This window comes from Candoia aspera, chromosome 1, assembly GCF_035149785.1.
Source record: "Candoia aspera isolate rCanAsp1 chromosome 1, rCanAsp1.hap2, whole genome shotgun sequence".
Taxonomy (NCBI): Eukaryota; Metazoa; Chordata; class Lepidosauria; order Squamata; family Boidae; genus Candoia; species Candoia aspera.
In genome coordinates, this window is record NC_086153.1 from 275946332 (window position 1) to 275968060 (window position 21729).

At 37.6% G+C, this 21729-nt stretch overlaps 1 protein-coding gene across 5 annotated transcripts in view; it reads left to right on the plus strand.

The window, feature by feature from the left end:
- The window catches only part of SMOC1 (SPARC related modular calcium binding 1), a 93964-nt gene that overhangs the window by 18063 nt on the left and 54172 nt on the right, over nt 1–21729 (plus strand). For all 5 annotated transcript variants that reach the window (XM_063289827.1, XM_063289829.1, XM_063289830.1 and 2 more), the window contains exons 2-5: nt 9268–9439; nt 11021–11133; nt 16334–16433; nt 17269–17316. In XM_063289827.1, coding sequence (XP_063145897.1) covers nt 9268–9439; nt 11021–11133; nt 16334–16433; nt 17269–17316 — 433 coding nt within the window. The remainder of the gene's footprint in view (nt 1–9267; nt 9440–11020; nt 11134–16333; nt 16434–17268; nt 17317–21729) is intronic.

The following is a 21729-nucleotide window of genomic DNA, read 5'->3' on the forward strand; positions in this document are numbered from 1 at the left end:
TTTGAGTGGGTGGACAGGAATGAGAAGATTTTATCCAGAAAGGATAAAAATCTATAATGTGTTGCACCTGTTCATTTAATGGTTTCTTCTAGCTTAAAAAACATGTTTCTTCTTCTACTTACACTGAAATGAGTTTCAACAAGTCTGGACCAAGACCTTCACAGTCTTATATTGGGAATATAGAAGCTTTTGAATATCACAGGTGGAAGGATGCGTGTAAAGCAAAAATTTAATTGGATAGTAGCTCCTAAGGCATATTTATATTTGCGTATTTTTGCATTGGTGTCCTAGTCCATATAGAATCTAATACTACCTACTAAGCTTCTTATATTGTAAATAGCTTACCCATCCAAAGGTAGTACAGTAATCATTTCAGCCAATGATGTCAAATGTTTATAAAGTTAATTATCCAGTGGAAAATCTAATGAGATGGCTGCATTGCTTTTAACATCTATCTTCTCTACTGTCTTGCTATTAATAATATTGTTGATGTTTTTAATTGTATTTGTTTTAATATTCTGATTTTATGATTGTTTCTATTGTGCACCACCTAGAGTCACTTTTCTGTGAGATGGATGCCTGTATAAATATGATGAATAAATAAATAAATAAAAATAAAATAAAGTTAATGTGGTTATTTTGATTCTTGCAAAAATTGAGTTTCTCAGTTGCAAGCTGGCTGGGAAAGCACTTTTTCATCCCATTTTCCATGTGACTTCTTTTTAGAATTTTACCTTTTCTGTAAGGCATACTTTTTCTAGCTGCAGTTTATAATATTTTTTAAGTTAGTTATTGCATTTTCATACCATCACACTTTTCAGGGAGGCAAGACTGACTGACTTTTATTATGGTCTTTGACCAGCCTTTACAATAAAAAAGAATAGTTAAATTCACCAGTACATTGTCAGAAGAAAACAATTAAATGATAAAACCATATTATCTAATTAAAAATATTGTGTAATTGTATGGCTTGATAAAAATATTTAGCCACCAGGTGTGTGAGTGACGAATCAACATCCCTTAATAGGAAACATAGAATCTATCAGTGTGACCCACAAATTTAGAAATAATTGGAGAGATCAGAACACATCTTGGGGTGTCATAAAAAGGACATGGGCAAGAGTTTCTACCTCTCTGGATCCACAAGGACACACTCGTTGTGAATAGAGAGTCCCATGAAATCTTCTGGCCAGCACTGCTGAGGGGAGGGCATCAAAGCGGGCTCTGGAAAAGGCCCATCTATATTTACTTAAGGAGAGATTGTATAAATACCCTGCAATAGAGGGTTTACGGCTATCTAGAATTTGGCGATAGAATTTGGGGACACTAGTAATACCATTTTGGTGATCGATGTCCCTAATTCTTTCTTTTACTATTGAATTGGCCTTCTCCAGAGTTAGTTGGCCTACATATTCAGGTGGTAGGCCAAGTCTGCAAAGTTCTTTTGCACAAGTATGCTGCCAATGGGATTGGTAGCTATCTGACAGCAGTAAAGGCAACAGGCCAGTAGGATCAAACATACTTTTGAGTCCTGAGTTTAAAATCCTGATCCAGGCCTGGGCCTTAATGCATGGTATGTTAGCTTCCAGCAGGGAGGCAAGAAATAGACCACAGGAAGTGTGGCTCCTGGGAGAGAAAAGGCAGACTTTGTTGATAATGACTAGAAGCCAAATCAGGCTTTAGGAGACCTATACAAGATGATGAAGCATAATAATAATAATAATAATAATAATAATAATAATAATAATAATAATAATAATAATAATAATGAGAGCCAGTTTGGTCTAGTGGTTAAGGCACTGGGCTGGAAACCAGGAGTCTGTGAGTTCTAGTCCTGCCTTGGGCATGAAACCAGCTGGGTGACCTTGGGCCAGTCACTCTTTCTCAGCCCTAGGAAGGAGGCAGTCGCAAACATCTTCTGAAATCTTGCCAAGAAAACTGCAGGGACTTGTCCAGGCAGTCTCTGAGAAGCAGACACGATTGAACAGATGTTTTTAAAAAAATGCCATTATATTATACAAAGTTTATTTTGTATAATTTATACAAAATTATCTGTAGGTCAAAGTAGTTATTTCAGTATCAGATAGGCCATGTTAGAGAAAACAGTATATAGACCCAGAATGAATTTATCAGCAGTTAAAAAACTATATATTCATATGCAGCTCACAAAAAAAATGTGTACAGTTCCATTCCCAGGGTTTGTCCTTAAGTTAAATTTGTTTGTAAGCTGGAACAGTATTATTGTATAAAACTGTGTTGAACCATTGTGTATTTAATTCAAATTTTGCTACAGTAGGCTCTGTTCTTAACTATGGGTTGTCCGTAAACTGGACATTCTTAACCTGGGAACTACTATATGTGTAATGATAAGCAATTGCAGTTCTAGAGATTATAATTGTGTATTGCTTAAGAATGTGTTAAATGCTGTTAGCACAAACAGGAGTTACTTACTAAAATGTAAAGATGTAATTCTTAAGCAGCAATGGAAGCATTAGAACAGGGCTGTGCCTGGGTGTAAATACTTTACCGAGGAGATACTCCAAAATAATGCAGGGGTTGATCCTACACTGTTATTTACCTTGTGATTTTTCTTTTGACACTGAACCTGGTCTCTTTGATTTAGCAACAGTTAAGGCTAGGATGACACAGTTGGTGGGTGAATTCTGCAACAGCAAACACATGAGGAACCCATTAAAATAATTGTGTAGAAGTGGCGTAAAAATGGAAGTAGAAAGGAAACTTCTCAAAGATAAATATTTGACATTTCAAAATCAGTATAAAAATACAAGTGGTTTTCACACACATTTACATCTGAGCGCACACATTTACATCTGAACTCCACCATCCGAACTCCATCGTCCAACGATAGATCACAGGCTTTTGCAAGCATAGCATAATGATAAGCAATTGCAATGCATTATAATGCATGACAGCATGCAATCAGATGATGGCTTGCTTCCACTTCCAAACTACCCAAAATTTCATGAGAAATCTAGCAAGATTTTTGACCATTATATTTTTTAGAAAAATATTTTAACTGTAACTTAATTTGTGGCCATTTGGGGGGAGCAGTAGACAACAGAGCATTTGTGGGTCCTGTGTTTCTAACTGCTGTCCTATAATGAAGACCCATGTTATAGTACAGGGTTGTACTTTCTGCCCAACATGTGAGCTAGCCTTCCCCAGCCTGGCATCCATATTTGCTGGGATTCTAACACCCAGCATTCTCAACCAGCATGGACCAAAACTAGGAATACTGGTAGATGGTCCCAATGCCAGTGTATGGCGTCAGCTTGGAAAGGCTGATCTGAGTTTTAGTATTACACCTCTGTGTAGCTGAGAGAGCTACTGTATGTGTGGAAACCGAATAGAAAGTTCTTTGTCTAGAATAGCTTCACATTCATCCAGAGAGTGCCTAGACTGTTTTGATATTTGTATACCATGTGGCCAAGTGGATTTGCACTTCTTAGCCATAGGGAAGGGAAGTATCCAAAATGTGTTTATGTATACAAGGGCTAACTTAATTTATCCTGAAGCTTGTTATGGCTGGGTAAATGGAACCTATCACTCCAAGAAATTTAACAGAGTAAGCAATTAACAATGATCTTCGTTAATTTTGAGATATTTTCCTTTGTTAAATTTCTTGGAGTGACAGGTTCCATTTACCCAGCCATAACAAGCAAATATGGCTCTTAACCAAGCACTTAGAAAGCCAAGCCTGACTCCTTTCTAAAAGATTATCTGATGGAGATATTTCTAAAAATAAAAATTACATAATTTGCAACATCATTTTATCAACAAGTGAAATATTTTGTTCAGTAGAAAGAAATGTAAGCTTCAGGCGACTTTTTAAACTGAACAATAAACATATATATTTTTGTTTCTAAACAGTAAACCTTAGACTGAGCTATCTGTATTAATCCCATGTTCCCTTTCTACTAATCATTTTACTAAAATAAAACAGAAGAGCTCTAAATGAGGAAAAGATTTAGTGTTGGCAGCTACATCAGGTCAGATCTTAAATAACTACCTAGAGGAACATATTTCCTATTATTAACGAATAGCCAAACAACTCATTCCTGATAAAGATACTTTACTTTAGAAGGAAGCCAGATGTATATGATAGTGAAACAGTAAGTTACAGCTGCAAAAGAGGTTGTGGCAATAAAATAATATAGTTTTGATTTGCAAGTACTTCAGCGCATCATGCAGCAGGCAAGTCTTATTGCAGACTTTTAGTATCATGTCAGTTTGCTGAAAGTTAACATTTCTGTTTTTAAATACTGAAGAGGAATTCCAAAATGCTCTGCTTTTCTTTTCTTCTATTTTCTTTTCCCAAACATGGTTCCTGTGTTTTGTTTTGTTTTAATCCATCACTTCCTCTTACCTTCTTGAATGGTAGGGATCCATCCACATTTGTTTCTTCTGTAGCGCAGAGGCTTTGGGGCACCTGATTATAATTTCACAAAAGCTTGCAAAGTTCCTTAGTTGTATGTTATGATGTGCATGTGTAGGAACTGTTAAACATCTCTTCTTTGTGGGGACAGATCCATTCTAAGTCAAAATCTAAAAGTGGTTCCAGCTGTTGAACAGCTGCAAGTAATCTGCCCTTTTCTTATACACATTAGAAGTTCTTTAATCAGTGTTTGTTGTTGTTGTCAGCAGTGGTGCTGAGGTGTGGAGAGATGGAGCAGATGGACTTGGTGGGCATATTTAACTTTAGGCTGACCTCTCTTATCTTGCATTTGCTCTCTTCCCAGGTCAAAGGAGGCTGGGATTAGTCTGGAAAGTGGCTGTAAACATGCACCTGTGTAAATGCATGTTGAAAAGGAAGGGGTTTAAGGGCAGCTGTTATCTTGGAAGAGTTCCCAAAGAGTGCCTCTCTAACTACCACCCAAGGACTGGTGCACTTTGAATAGAAAATGAACTATTGTAAAATCTTGTATCTGGGTTATTAACTGGCAAGAGATGCTCTATTACAGTAACCATATGTGAGTGCATTGGCAAATGTGTGTCTTTTCTGGTGTATAAACTTCTCTTTGCTAAGTCTTCTATGGTTTGAAATACTAGTTTCTGAAGTGGCGAGAAGGCCTCTTCTAATTAAAGAGGGTCTTCATGCAATTTATATTCCATATACTGAATTGAAGTATACATGAAATTTGCAGTTTCTGGAGTCCTGTGAAGGCTGTTCTTAAAGTTAGTTTGGCTGCAGGCCAACCTAAGGCAGAATTTCCTAGCATACTTCTCCTTTTCGCGTAACATACAGAAAAGACTAGAGTTAGGATATTTTAAATTTTAACATTAAAATATGAGGCTAAAATGTTCAATGCTGCCACTTGATAGCCTGCTCCATTTTTTTGGTTGTATCACTCATTTCTCTTTGTTATGATTGTCCATTAAATAAAGTGTGAGGCTGCATAAAAATATGTCAGGTGGCTGTTACGTGCAATTTTTTGGGGCTTTATTTAATAAAAGAACAGAGAGGAAAAAACTACAACATATACCAATAACATTAATTGTATGTATAAAGGTTTCTCATGCATATTTATTTATTTAAATTTATTAGCCACCCAACTCCAGTGGACTCATATATAGATTTGGTACATAGATTTATATTTATGAAATTTTATATACTGTAAATGTTTCAATAAAAATAAATATATTTTGTTATAATTGTTTATACATAATTTACACCTGTAGGCAACTCATTCCTAAATTGCTGGTAACATCAGATCTTCAGTCAACTGGGTAACTGGGGCCATAAATTTGTCTTTCAAATGTTGAAGAACTAATCTCTTGGCAGTAATAAGGGCATGGAGAATCCATTTCTGTTATCCAGTGGTCAGTTTCCATGTAGTACCATATATAATCACGGATAAGCTAAGAATTTAGATCCCAACATTGGGTTTGGCTTATCCATGGATGGACTTATCTGCAAGTATATACGGTAATACTTTTTTTGAAGTACCTATATATACTTGTGGGTAAGCCCATCCGTGGATAAGCTGACCCTTGAATTTTTCACCAAAATACCATGAAAAATGCACTATATTAAACTTATTTGTTGATAGCATTTATTTATTTATATGTATTTATGAAGGCTGATTGTGAGTGTCTTAATCTTCTAGGATTTAATAATTTCTTCTAATAATTTAGGTGTCTCTGAGGCTGAAATCAAAATCAAGATGTCAGCATAAGATACAATTGTAAATAATACTAGTGGGTGGTAACTGACAAATGATATTTATTAACATAGAAAATGAAACCACCCAGAGTCCCCTGTTGGGGGAGATGGGCGGTGATACAAATTTAAATAAATAACTAACTAAATAAAATATTTTCATTTTCATTACAAGCCACTAGTTAATCTAATGTAAAGATCGCAGTATCCATACAAATATTCCATAAAACCATTTTTAAATTAATTTTGAGATTTAGATTGCCCCATAGTGTCAGCTTAGCATGAGAAAAAGGATCAAAGCACATTTTTCCAGAAATAATATACCACAGTTTTCAAATTTATATATAATAGTAACAGGAAATATAGCAAATCCATTATAGTTTGAACCCACAACTGTCCAGTTAACTAAAAGTATAATATACGGTAGTCTTTGAATTATAACCACTCGTTCAGAGACCGTATAGAGTTCAGACGGTGCTGAACAAAGGGGACTTACAAAAGGTCCTCAGAGTTCCAGATGTCACAGTGTCCCTGTTTTCATGTAATCGCAATTTCCAATGTTCCCTGCTGGCTTCCTACAAGCAAAATCAGTGGGGAAGCCAGCAGGAGGTCACAAGTTGCTCCCGCTCCCACCGTTTTTTTGCCTATCTGCCTACCCACGGCATCCATGAACCACCCCACAGCATCCACCCACACTCCCTAGGCCTGCCCGTGGAACCTACCCACCCCGTGTGGCACCCACGCTCTCTAGCACCTACCCGCAACACCCCCCCACGGCACCCGCCCATGCTCCCTAGTGACTGCTTGCAGCAAGCCACCCACCCTCATGTGGCACCTGCCCACCTGCTGGTAGCTCTCACCCACAACTCTCACCGGCCGACCTGCTTGCCTGAGACTCCTGGCTCTTCTCGCTTAATGACCCACAGGGTCCTGAGGTTATGACTGGGACTGCCGGGATTGCCATCGCTAAACGGAGTTCACATGGTCATGTGATGTTGCGCTTTACAACCACATTGCTTAGTGATGGCAATCTCAGTCCCAATTGCCATCATAACCCAAGGACTACCTGTACAAATCTTCTAAAAGGGTCCAGGAAGGAGAAATTGTAATAAATAAAAATGCTCAGAACTGATACCAGAAGGCATGTATAGTGATATAATTCAAGATTTGGAAAACCAAAAGCCCCACCTTTAATTGACAATTTCATTTTTTTCAAAGTTACATTCAGAATTGAACAACCATGCAGAAATTTACAAAACAGTAAAGCATTTTAAGCAGGTCCTTTGTTCATCATACCCTCATGCATTCTCAAGAATCTTTTTGAAATGAAATCCAAAATATTGCACAGTCCTTTCAGAATGTAGGACATAATTTGTACATAGAGTAGGTGACTTGAGCCAAGCCAAAGAACTAGGGTCAGGTTTCACACATGCGCTTCTATTGAATTAGGGAATTAATTTTGTAGAAAAGGTTTTCTGCTGCAATAAAACATTTAGAACTTGCTGTGCTGGAGATAAGATGTTTGGGTCAGTAGGACCGGGTTCTAATTTAAGAAAGTACAGTTTATTTTCTCAGTCTGGCTACAGATAGCTGCATCACTTTTAAGAAGCTGCAAAAATAACAAATCTTTTCAGATGCTAAGTGCAGACTGGTTTATAAGAGATTCTATTTAAAGAAAAAAAAATACCCTGGCCAATATTTGTTGGCAAACTGCAAACTCTGGAGATCAGAAATAGCAAGAAGAACACACAGAATAAGAATCAGATGAAGTGTGAACTTTGCATGTCTTCTGTCAACTGTTCTGCGAGACTTTCTCCAAAGTAGTTATTTGACATGCAATATAGTCAGTTTTTAATTTTGCCCATCACAATGTTTCAAAATAACTAAAGTGAGAAAGGACGTTTAGTCTAACCTGCCAAGGTATACATTTCAGGTAGGCAAATTTCAGTATGTGAAAAATCACACTAATAAGCTTGGAATGGTTAGGCACTATTTTAGCCACCTTACCCTTGGAAAGCATGTACAATTTTAGATAACTGTTGTACCAAGATGATTACAGCAAAAGTTTTAATTGTTTTTATAATTGTTCGCCGCCCAGAGTCACGGCTATAGAAATTAAAACAAACAAACAAACAAACACATGGTCAGATTTTCCCGATGAAACAATAATAGTGGACAGAGAAAGGAATAGGATTGTTGAAAGGGTATTCTGATTTGGGGAGAGAATTTGCTTTTGAAATCAGCCTTCTGTGTATGTGTTAATATTACAAGCTGTGGTGCCTACCTCAGTTTACTGGTTACATGAGGGCCTAGAGTTGTTACTGAGTTTTAAGGAGGGAGAACATATGGATATAAAGTGCAATAGTTAATAATATGGTTGGACTATATTATAATGTAGTTGATAATTATAATATCTATATACTACTAAAACTCTCCTTGTATTTATCTGTTTGTCTGTTTATATCCTCAAGTCAGCTCAAACAGTGCATTCTACTGCAACAATTTTTGAATCAAGGTACCTAAAATCCACTAGTTTAAAGAATGTGTAAAAAATCTGGGACCCATTACTCTTGTGGAATTGAAATTTCCATGATGTTCAGACCAGTTTTGTTCGGAAAGTTGTGGCTGTTGCAGCATCCCCGCGGTCATGTGATTGTGATTTCCGATGCTCCCTGCCAGCTTCCCACAAGCAAAGACAGTGGGGAAGCGGGCAGGAAGTCAGAAGTCGCTCCCATTCCCATGCTTTTTTGCCTGCCCATGGTCATTATGTTTATCTGTACAGTTTAGGTAAGTAAATACTGACTTATTATTGAAGTTCGTTTGCCACTACAAGTATTTTTCTATTTATAATATATACTCTTAGATGATCATGGGACTGTCCAGCATCGGGGTAAAAAAATATAATCAACCTAAAATTTAATGTTCATTCTGGTCACATCAGACTGCACTACCTTTCTCTCAATGGCTCACAGGGTTGTCTAGTAATATATAATATAATAAACATTCAAGTTCACCATGCTTTTTAAAAAAAATATGTATAAATCATTTTAAAAATCTACATTTTTTACCTGTCCCACTGTCTTTAGTTTTTAATAAGTGACCATGACAGAGATCCGCAATGTAACCTCCACTGCTCCAGATCCGGTGTCAAGCCACTCTGTGCTTCTGATGGCAGAACTTATGAATCCATGTGTGATTATCAGAGAGCAAAGTGCAAGGATTCTAATCTGAATGTGGCACATCGAGGCAGATGTAAAGGTGAGGGAATGAAAAAATGCACTTTTCTTCCCATGGGATAGATGTATTGGATGTATTTTTTTTTAATAGCTCAAATAGATGCTGTTTAAGCTAAATTGGAAATGTACGTTTGCCTAAAAATAATTATTTAGACATCTTTGGCAAGTACTGTAAAAGGGCCTGGAGAGGAGACTGGATATGTTAGTAGAGAGAAAGCATCTGTAATTCCCAAATATATCACTGCTGCATGCTAATGTGACACAGAAACTATATTATAATAAACTGTATCATTTTATTTTAATAAACTGTATCATTTTCAAATCAAATTAATAATATAAGATCAGAGCATCCTGATGATCATAACAAACATTGGGAATTGAAATACCATTCTTAAGCTTATTTGTGAAAAGGGTCCCACATTTTCTAACTGGTAGAATTTGTCATGAGATATTTTCTGGAAAGGTTTGGTTTCAGAGGTGAAGCAATGATTAACTTCCTGAACAGCTTAGAATACATAAGTCATACGTTGTATTCATGCCTTAGAGAGGGCAGATGAATTAGATATTAGATATATTTGTGTGAAGTTGCCTGTAAATTCTACTAGCTTTGGAGAATGATATACTTTTTTCGTATGATCATCTCTGAACTTCAAATCCACTATCCCAGCCTAACTGGATTCCACATGCATGTTTACTCTTTGACTCCATTTTTGGGGTGACGGTATTCCTAATATTTTATGTCTTGCCACATAGGAAAGTCTATCTGGTGCTCCCAACAATGTACCGAATAGGAAAAAAAATAAGGTGCTTCTAATATGCCGGTGGCTATACATAGAAATCTGCCCACATAAAAGACACAGGTCTTTTGAGACATCTTCTCCCTTCTTAAATTGTCACTTAACTCAGAATAGCAATCCTGCTTGGAAGGAGTGTCTTGATACGGCATTGCCAGTGGTAGCTGATCCCCCCCCACACACACACACTAAGGTTTTGGTCTGTTCTTCAGTAGTGTGATTTCATAAATGTTGGCAACATTTTGACAGAGGGGCATTTCCAACTAATTTGGATCCTTCATACTGGAAAAATAAGTAGCCCCTTGTAAGGCGGATAATTGCTTAACCATCAGAGCTAGAAGGACAGGATAGTTTGAAGGAGACCTCAATAAAAATAGTGTGTGTGTGTGTGGGAAAATTCCAGAGTAATTTAAAAGGTAAGAGAACTAATTAGCTTTCATATATTAGAAACTACTTTAGCCCTTACTTATTCCTTGCTTGCATGGAGTTTTTTTATAAAAACCTCATCCATAATAAAATGATTACAGTAAGAATGAACCTTGAACTATAGCTTATCAATGTTAATTCCAGCTGCTCTGTGTATATATGTAGGTCTACTGTTGTAATCTCTGATTATTTGACATGCTGATGGGTTAATAATTCAAAATATCTTGAAGGCTCTGTACTGCCTATCTGTTATATAGATAAACGTGGTACAGCAAGACACGATTGTCTGTGTTTTCCTTTTGGACTTATTTTCAATGAAATGTTATAGTGCCTTTGATATATTGCTTATCTTTATTTAAATTACAAATGGATTTTCTTCACAGATGCTGGTGAGAGCAAATGCCGATTAGAAAGAGCCCAAGCACTGGATCAAGTGAAGAAGCCACAAGAAGCGGTCTTCGTTCCAGAGTGTCACGAAGATGGATCGTTCACCCAAGTAAGATTTTCATTAAGATTCTCATACTTTTTCTTACACAGTTATTTCTTGGCAAAATAGTGGAAACAGCGTCTCAGTCCATAAACAGTTGTGGGTGAAGCAGTGCCTGACATCTATGTTTTGTACTGTTATCTGTATATACACGCAGAGTATATTTTGTGAAGGGACCTGATAGGCCATGACAAATAAAACAATTAAGATGGATGGGTGGTAGTTGGCCCAGAATATTTAAACTTTTCTGAACTTTAAAAAGGAGACTAAAAAGGAAACTTTAAAAAGGAAAAGGAAGAACTTAAGTATTGAATCCATTCAGTTTAACATAGTTAGGAAGTAGTCAGGTTAGGCCATCTTCTATTTCTCTTTCCCCTTTTTATTTAACTGCTGTGCAGCATCTAGTGTTGTAAAAGTGAATGTGCATAATACAGTACTCCCTCCCTCCCTCCCTCCCTCCCTCCCTTCCATGGTGCCAGGTTTTAATGTTTGTGGTGTGTGTGTGTGTGTGTATGTATGTATGTATGTATGTGTGTGTGTGTGTGTGTGTATGTATGTGTGTGTGTGTATGTATGTATGTGTGTGTGTGTATGTATGTGTGTGTGTATATATATATATATATATATATATATATATATATATAGTGTATTGATGTTGTTTTAACTGTTGATTGGAAGCTGCCCAGAGTTCAATATAAGATGGGCTGCAATGTAAATGTTTTAAATAAATAAAATGATAGAATAATAAAACATAATAAAATCATACTGTGCTGGGGGCCAGACACATAACTCTCATAGTTACAGCAGGCTCATATAACATCCTGGGCCAGCACATTGGGGAAGAACTAGGCCTTCTTAAAAGTTAGCAGGATTGAGGCAACTGAATTTCAGGGGAAGGGGGGCTGTGACAGAGAAAGCACGCTTCCTACGTCCCATAAGGTGACACTCTTTAATTGATGGGACCTAGTGCATGTGAACCTGTCAGATGTTATAAGATAGACAGAGCCAGTTTCACAAATACCCAGGCCATGTGCCATGAAGGGCTTTATAGGTGGCCACCAGCGCCTTAAATTACACCCAGAAGCCCTCTGGTAACCAGTGCAGCTCATGCAATAGAGGTACTATATGGGCGTACATTCTGGGTGAGCTGTACCATCTGAGTTGCCTTCAAGGCTGCCCCATGTAGAGCATGTTACAGTAGTCCAGATGAAAGGTAATTAAAGCATGAGTGACTAAGTAGGGCCACCTGGTCCAGGAACTGCTGTTATTGGCACACAATGAATTTTAGCAAAGACCCTTCTCTTCTAGCAGTAGTCAGAAGTCTAGGAAAACTCCCAGATTGTATACCAGTTCGTTCTGGAGTAGCGATCCCATCCAGAATTAATGATGAAAGATCACTGGAGCTGGGTGGCCCCCAAATCCACAGCCACTTGGTCTTATTAGGGTTGAGCCTAAGGCTGTTCATCTCCAACCAGACTGCCACAGCCTCTAGAGATGAAGAAAGAACCTTGATAGTGTGAGTTTTGAGCCTGCTTCTGACTCCGAAAATGAAACTTATTCAGAGTCAGAAGGGGAAAACAAAACCTATCAGCAAGGTCCTGAGCTGGTCTAGAAAGATACCATGGTCAATGGTACTGGAAGCTCTCAAGTGATAAGAAGAGCAAGGATGGATCTTTATTCCAGGCTTGCCAGAAGTGGTCCACATGTGTGATCAATGTCTCAGTAGACTGTCCAAGCCTGCAACCTGACTGAAAGAAGTCCAGATAATTTGTTACTTCCAGAGCTCCTTGAAGCTGCACCCCAACCACCTTCTTAACATCTTTTCCTAAAAAGAGGAAGGGAAGACAATCCTGCCACAAAATTGAGCAGCTGAGGAGCAGGAAGGCCTGTACAGTAGCAGGAATCTTATCTGTTCCCCAGAGCCAAACTTCCCAAACAGGGTCTCACATCCAGTAATTTCTCGGGAAGTGTCTCTGTCAGGCACAAGAGTCTGTCACATGACAGTAACTATTCCACCATCCATATATTGGAGTGCAACTTCTGCCACACCTAAAACCCAGATGGCACATATCTGAGAGGAAAATACCCTCTCCATGCTCATTCTATCTCCGATTAGCCCTCTCATCCATTATAAGGTCCTGGATATAAAAGGCCTTGTTACAGGCTGACCTGGCATTTAGTAGCAACAACTAGACCAGACCCCAGAGCTGTTGAGAATCTGCTGAGCTGGCATTGGGGTTAAGCCTGGGGAGCTGGTACAAGGCACTGAGTGCATCTTTCCCAAAAGTGGCCCACACCCTGACTCCTACCATATCTCTCTTTGCCACTAACACCAAGAGACTACTACCTGCCCCTTCCCCAAAATCAGGCCAAACCTTCCTGTTCCCATCCTTCCTCCAGGTTCTGGAGCTTCTTCTAGATACTCCATTTCTTGATTTTCCTTTTCCAAAAATAAACTTCAAAAGCTGAAATATATTTGATTATACTATACGCTATAAAAAGGAAGACTGTAGTATCTATTACATATGTTACTTTACAGATACTGACACTCTGAGACATTTGATTGTTAGACAACATTTTGGACACAAACACATTCCAACTCGCTTAACAAGCTACCTGGCTCTTTGTGCTGTGCAGAGTGCAAGCTTTGTGTTTCATGTCATTTATATGTATAAACATGTCCTCACTGGATGTTTCCAGATTAGGAGCTCCTACTATTAACAGTTAAGTGGCACTTTGCAACTTGATTGATTATGTGCCTCCTAGATTTTCTCCATGATGATCTATCCCTAACCTGTTCTTTCAAGTCTCCCAACAGTACACTCATCACCACTGTAACTGAGTCCATCCACCTTGTTTCTGGTCATCCTCTTCTCTTTCCTTCCACCTTTCCCTGTTTTAGAGCCTTTTCCAGAGAGCTGGGTCTTCACATAATGCGTCTGAAGTAGGATAATTTAAGCCTGATCATTTGTGCCTCGAGTGATAACTCTGCGTTGATTTGTTTGGTGATCCATGGGTTTGTTTTCTTGGCTGTCCATGGTATTCTCAGGAGTCTTCTCCAACGCTAAAGTTCAAAGGCATCAATACTCTTCCTATCCTGCTTCTTCAAAGACCAATCTTGCAACTGGCCCTTCTTTTTTCCTAAATGGATTTTGTCTGAAAACAAAATGACCCAGGGGTTGATGGGAAAAGGTGATAAATGGAAGATGGTGTTTCCTAGTCCTTTGTAGAGAGAGCAAAACAGAACAACCGTACAAAACAACCTTCTTCCTAACGTCTACCCCTTTGAATAGGAAGGCAGCTATTATATTTTCAGGTGTGGGGAACTACGTATCAGTCTAGTGCAGGGGAAGAATGGCCATAGACAGACTGCATTATAAGGCGGGTTCTTGTCAATAACAGACTGTGCCAGGTAACTAATCCAGACTAGGTCTTGTATTTAGAAATACACAATTTTATGGTTTTCCGTCTCCAGAAGGTAGAATCACTCCTAGATTAGTCTTGGTCAAGTTATAATGGACAATTGACCCATTTTGTTAAAATCTTTATATAGTCCTTTGAAGACTCATTCTGGCATCATCAGTGAGGAATGAAGCACAACAAAGGCTCTTTTCTTCCAGAGAACCACACCAATGGCTACAATTTAATGTTTTCATATTCTAAAGGTTTTTATGGTGCAGGAATGTATTTAAGGTCCCAGGGTCTGAAGTGTGGACTTGGGAACTCTTTCAGATATTTTGTCCCCAACTGGGAAAGTCTACTCCAACTGGGGCTTTTTAAATTGGAACAAAGGTTAGGGGAAACATGACTAAGATACATAAACTTCATGCATGGTATAGACAGTATGGAGAAACAGAAGTTTATCTCCCTCTCACACCTTGTCAGAACTGCCAGTCATCCATTGAAAATAAATGCTAGAAGATTCTGGATTAATAAAAGGGAATGACATTTCAGTGCATAACCAGGCAGTTCCTGTTGTACTAGGAAGTGTAGCTGGGGAGAGGCAGAGCTGCCCTAATTTGCCATTGCTATGCCTTTCTCAAAATCCTTTCCCAGATTCCAATGGGAAGGCTGGGCGGGGGGGGGGGGTCTTCCTCTGTGCTGTCTCCTCTGCTATCATTGCCCCTGCTGTGTGTACAGCTTAAACGTACTTTCTTTGGAAGCAATGTCTATTATCTGAAAAGGGATTTCCAAGGACATGTCCAGGGGGAGATGTTAAAGTTGTGCCTGCAAGAATCCAAGGGTGATAGTGATTTTCGTTATTAAAAAGCCCTTTCCACTTCAAGAGGAAGAAGTTATCTCAAGATTAATTTTGTACATGTAGTAGATTGAACACTGTATTTCAAGTTTAGTATATTGGAAAAAAAATCTGGTTGTATATGATGAACTAGTTGTTTATGACATTGTTGAGAGTTTATTGTGTTTAAAACTAATTCTAGTTACAGTCAAGGAATATTAAGAAAATCCTATGTCTTTCTAGTTCTGTGCATAATATTGTTTGAACAATAAACTCTTATGCAGAGAACACCAATGTTTTAGAGTTTTTACTTTATGATAATGTTTTCTGTTCACAATTCAGCATCTGCTCTAACAGGAATTAGATTGTCTTTGCAAATAAAATCATAATCTCCTTGCATATATAAGCACAAAGGCATTCAGTTCATAGAATTACATAAAGTGTGCTTAACAAAATCTCCAGGAAGAGGATGGATATAGCTTATATCTATTCACTCTAAAGGCTTGCTTTCAGTTGTAGAAATGTGGCTAAAAAGGGATTTTCAGGACATTGCCATTTATTAATTCTGTGACTGGGTTTAAGCAGCACACCGAGCCACAAAATATAATCAAGCTTATTACATCATAAAAATGCAGTTGACAGGTCTTTAACCTGATAGTTATGTGTGCCATGCAAATGCATCCACTAAGTCTTAGTGGATAAAATTGGAATATAATGTCTAACAGTAGTATAAAAAACATGCACACAGCACAAATTATAGTTTCCTGTAAAATGATTGTAAACAGTGCCTTTCTTTGAAATAATATTACTAGATATTGCATGCTGTGCAACATAATAAACCATTACAGTAAAATGCATGAAATACGTTTGCTTATCCCTGAAAATGTATTTTTCAAATAGATGAAAGTTGTTGGATTAATACTGAGGCAGAGGAATATTGCAAAACTAGTAACTAATCTGTTTTTCCAAACAGGTTCAGTGCCACACCTATACTGGATATTGCTGGTGTGTCACACCAGATGGCAAGCCCATCAGTGGTTCTTCAGTACAGAACAAAACTCCTGTATGCTCAGGTATTGAAGGCAGAGAAAAAAAGGTTTGCGTATATTGAAAGGAATAAGCTCTTTGCATTCATAATTTTAAAAACTCAATTAATAAAGCTCAACAGTCCAAACTGTATTCTGCACGTGGTTGTCCGATCTTGTGGCCGAAACATTGCTAGTCAAGAGATACCAACTGGAATTACTGCTAAACATACATTGATGGTAAAAAGAGCTTCTTGATTCTGTCTGGGTGGTATATTTCTTTTTATGTGCAATCTGAACAGTATATTGCTTCTTGTTATTGTTTAACAGAAATCCTTAAGAATGAGATGACTTAAATTCTTACCGTCAGAGCCTAGTACAAACTTTTCCTGTTATTCCAAATTGATTAGTTCTAGAAGAAACTATTTTGGGGGTTAGTTGGACAGGTCAGCTCATAAGTTGACCATTTACGCTAGACTGCACATTTCTGTTGCATATCTGTGGTAAAAATCTGCATTGGCTCTACAGCATCAATTTTAATATTATAGTTCTGCTCAGTAACCAAATTACCATGGTTCAGTGGCCATAGCTCTTTATAATTCCTTCATCAGGTTGGTCACATAGCCAATTTTCCTAACTGCCTTTTTTTTTTTTGTCCTCGTAATTCAAAAGTTTATTTCAGATTTGATTCAGCAAAAAGACATACCTAATACAAAACTGGCAGGTGAAGCAGTACATCTTGGGATTAGAGGACTGCTTGGATCCAGTTGTCTAGCTACTGCTATGGGCATGGTGTTTTGAAGCTTGCCTATAGGTTGGACTGAGTTTCCAATGATACCTGTGAATGTTGCTCATATTTGCTCATACTTGTTTTTTCTTTAAGGTTCAGTAACTGACCGGCCAATAGGACAGGGTAATTCTGGAAGAAAAGGTGAGTAAAGTTCTATGTTACAATGCTGTGAGGCTTTTGAAGGCTTTCCCATTTATCATCTGTTCTCTGTTGGAACTTTTTAGAAGAACAGCTAGCTGTAATCAAAGGGATGCCATTGTAACAAATCTCAAATTCTATGCTGCTTTCCTGGAGATTAATACTACATCTTATAGTAGTACTTAAAAATAAGAATCTTGGCAAAAATTTCAAGATAATCATGCTAACTCTGAGGACATCCAGTACTCTTTCACAATGAATGGAAGACTTGCACGCTCAACATAAGCTTTATACAACATGCAGTATCTGTTCCAAGTTTAGGTTTTATGACTTAACATTTCTTCTGAGATGAGTGGCATCATTGCCTTGTAAATATTTTGACCTTTTTTTTTTCAATTCAGCAGAGGAATAATCAGGTCAACCCAAAATGCTGCTCTAATATGCCACTGTTCTTTCATTTCCCAAGAATAATTCTTCACAAGTAAACAAAACACCTGATCTTTATTCAGACCATCACATTCTCTATTTCACTTGAGGATCAGTAGCTTAAGGTGGCCAAAAGTTGATAAATCAAATTTTTTAAGTGACTTCAGCTGGGCTTCTAGAAGACGACAGTATAGAAAATCAGTCCTGCATGTAGTTTTGCATTGTATTTTCCATATTTCTACTATAGAACACTAGAACATTTCCTCTTCATTTCAGTTGTAAAGGCTAAACAGTTGCGTTCATTTTCACATTCTTTATAAGCCTATCCCTTTCAGAGGGGATTCAGAAATCATACAAATTGTCAGCTTTTGCCAAGACAAACAATGTTGATTTGAGAAGATGTGTTTGTAATTTCATTAGTGTAGTTATGATATTTATGATTGATGCTTATCTTTCAGGATTACTGACTGCAGTGCTTAGGAAACATAGTTTATTTTGGATTTTTTTAAAAAATGAGTTTCCTATATATATTGTATATTACTATGACCTATATTTATTATAGAATTGCAGTATCCACAGTTTCTGGAAGTAGTCAGGATACAAATTTCTTACATAATATATAAGTAAAACATAGCTGCTCAGTTGTAATTAGTAAAAATGGCTTCTGGTGGCTGTCAGCTGATATTCTGCATAAATATATGTTGGCTATTATATGATGGTTATTATCCATAAAACTATAGACTACAGTTCTATACAAATAGAACTGTAATCTAGAAACTTTTCAGGAGCAGTCTGGCTGGTTGGTGTTGGAAATAAAGTTTCCGATAAATTGGAACAGTGGCCTCATCCAGCAAGGCAAATTCTGTTTGTCTGAGCCATTTTCAGCCTGAGGTTCCCCATATGTATTTGGAATACAACTTTCAAAATTCCCAGCTACCCTGAATGCTATCTAATTTTTACATGAGAACTGTTGTTTTAATGCTTTCAGACATGAGGTTTTAATGGTTTTAGCCACTGCAATCCAGACATGTAGAATGTGGCTTTTTATACTAATCCTCCCTTAGTTTACACCACTGATTGATGGGAGATGATGTCAGCAAGATCAGCATTCAGGTAAGAGCTACCAAAAGACCTTACTGCTATGTAGCAGTCATGTGATAGTAAAGGTAATCAGTACAGCCCTGGGTAGCCTTTTGTACAGGGTGGCAACCAAACGATAGGGAGTGAGAATGTGATCCTCCCCGTGCTCTGTTTATTATCACTGCACTACAAAAGAGGGCTGGGAAACTATACATGGAACACACCATGCGGTTCATTATTGCTGGAATTGTTCTCTCATAAAAACATGTTACACACACCTATCTGTAGCATAAAGGGGGTTCCTACTTTGTCTACTGCTATGTTTGATGCTACTTTATGCGAAGCAAAAAAACCAAAACTATTGTAGTCTTTTGATTACAGAAGATTATAGAGAGAAATTTATCTTCGTCTACCTTGCAAACCATATAGTTGCTTCCCTTTATAATGATTTCGTGTTGCCAAACTCACAGGGTAAGTGCAAGAAACACATGGATTCAAAACTGAATCTTCTGCCATTTTGCCATGAGGGGGTCGGGGGGAGGAGAAAAAAAGAAATGCTTTGCTGCAGCAGCAGAATTTTTCAACTCTGTGGTTCAGCATCTATCACCTTGGAAGTGAGAATAACAACTGGGGTTTATAAGAACTCTTGCTCATTCATCTGAAGTCTTGGATTAACCACTTATGACCTTTAATCCTTCTCATATGTAGTTGATGCAAAGCAGAACAGCTCAGCTCTTTTCTGCCATGTGCTGAATGGTGAATTGACTGAAGCTTGACAGTATTTTTATGTCTGTCTTCATCCTTTTGGCCCTGCCCTTTCATTGAACTTTCCCATTTGTTTGCCTGAAAGTAAGTTGTCAGGGTTCCCTCCCACTTCATCTCTACTGTTACTTACTCTACCTTTTTGCTTTGCCTCACTACTAAAGAGAGAGCAACCTTCCAGTTTATTAATGCATATATTACAGTTGGAAGCCTTCTGCCTTGCATGCTGCCACCTAGTTTCTTAACCAGTTTGAGGACTGGTTAGGTGAGACCTTTCCTCCCCTCCTCTTTAATAAGCCTGTCACAATAGCTACATGTAATATTTCCCAGGTAATTATTAACATTATCCTTAACTTCCCAGTTCTTCCTGATTGAGTGTTAAATATGCTGAAACACAGCATTTTTCTGGTTAAATAGTGTAATGTTTGCTCTTGGGTTGAATGTTAGTCTTCACCCCCAGCCTGCTGACTTGCTTTGAACTTTTGAATTTGTTTTAAGTGTTTCATTTTCATTCTTGTTTCTACTCTTCATATTTGTGAAACAACTCAGCTTCCATATTAAATTTCACTTTGGTAATGTATCTGCAATATTTATTTGCTTAATAGATTTACACCCTGTTTTTTTCATTCTGGAACTCAAGTCAATGTTCATAGTACTCCCTTGTCTTATTTTTCCCCAAAACAACCATATATGGTAGGTTGGGTTGAGAAAGAGTAACTGGCCCAAAGTCACCTCAGTAAACTTCCATATCTGAGCATGGGCTAGAAGCTGGGTTTTCCTGCTGCCAGTTCAATACCTTAACCATTACCGCACAGTGGGTTGCTTTGCATGTTAGTCTGTTGTAGAATGTGATATTGTGGGATAACTTGGTTTATATGAGTGGTTTGACCAGTTTCACAAAAGAACATCAATACCTCACAATATTTGCATCTTTTAAAATCTTGAGGGTTTAGGAGAGCTTGACCATCAGATAAAAATTTCCAGTGTGGCCCAAGACCTGAAGAAGTTGCTGATCCCTGGCCCAAGTGCCAATAAACAGAAGCTAAATCCTGATATAACTGAGATGCTATGGTAGGTGGTTCTTCAGTCTGAAGATTAAGAAGATGAAATTGCACTGCATTTGAAGAAATGTCATTTGAGTTCTTCCTTGATTTAAAGCTGTCACTACAGGCAACTGTGGTTTCAGTGAAGGAAAGAGCTTATATGTAGCTCCAGTTGATTTATCAGCTATTATATTTCCTAGGCTAAGATACTCTTACTTCCATTATTCTTATCCTAATAATTTAAAAAATGGGTTACTGTAATGCCCTTTGACCAGCTATTCTTGAAGATGGTCTAGAAGCTGTAAGTGATGCAGAATGCAACTGCCAAATTGTTAAATGGAACTGCATGACACTATACTTTAACTGTTTTTCTAATGTCTTAATTGGTGTACAATTATTTTCTATTATTTTGTAGACCATACTTTTAAGAGGAGGTGCAGTAAAGAAATAACATCCTAACTTGACAGTTCACTGTGATATGTTCTCTCCCTAACCTAAATTTAACCCCATCTTTTACTGTTGTGTTTATTATTTATCTTATTTTTAAAAAATGCTTTTGGTGGTGGTTACATTTGTTGCCTGATCATAAAGAATGGTGAATACATGTCTCTCTGACCTATACCTATTTCCAGCTCCCATCTTATCAAAAGTTTATTTCTGGAGACTTTGACTGAAGTTCTGTTGGGTGTTGATTTATAAACTTCAACCTTTATCTGTTCAAAATGTGTTCAAAATACAATCAGTATCTTCCTGCTTTTCCGTGGGCAATCTGCAGAAGTCTTTTTTTTTATTGTGCAAGGTAATTCACATTCTTTTTTGTAGAAATTTTGTAAATACCAAAGTTGGAACAACATTTTCAGAATTCTTAAAATTTTTGAGGGAAAACATGCATGCTTCAGATGCTTAATCATTCTCTGTTAATTCGATGGAATGTAGCAATCCACGATGATTAGCAAATTCCAGAAGTTCCAGAATGACTGAATTAACTTCAGACTGGAGAGTCTTTTTCCCCTAGATAGATTTGTTTATCAGATCTGGAATGTGATGCAATAATTCCTTCTTCTATAGAAAGCAGTGCCAATGTAAGATCATTCTTTTTCTCTGT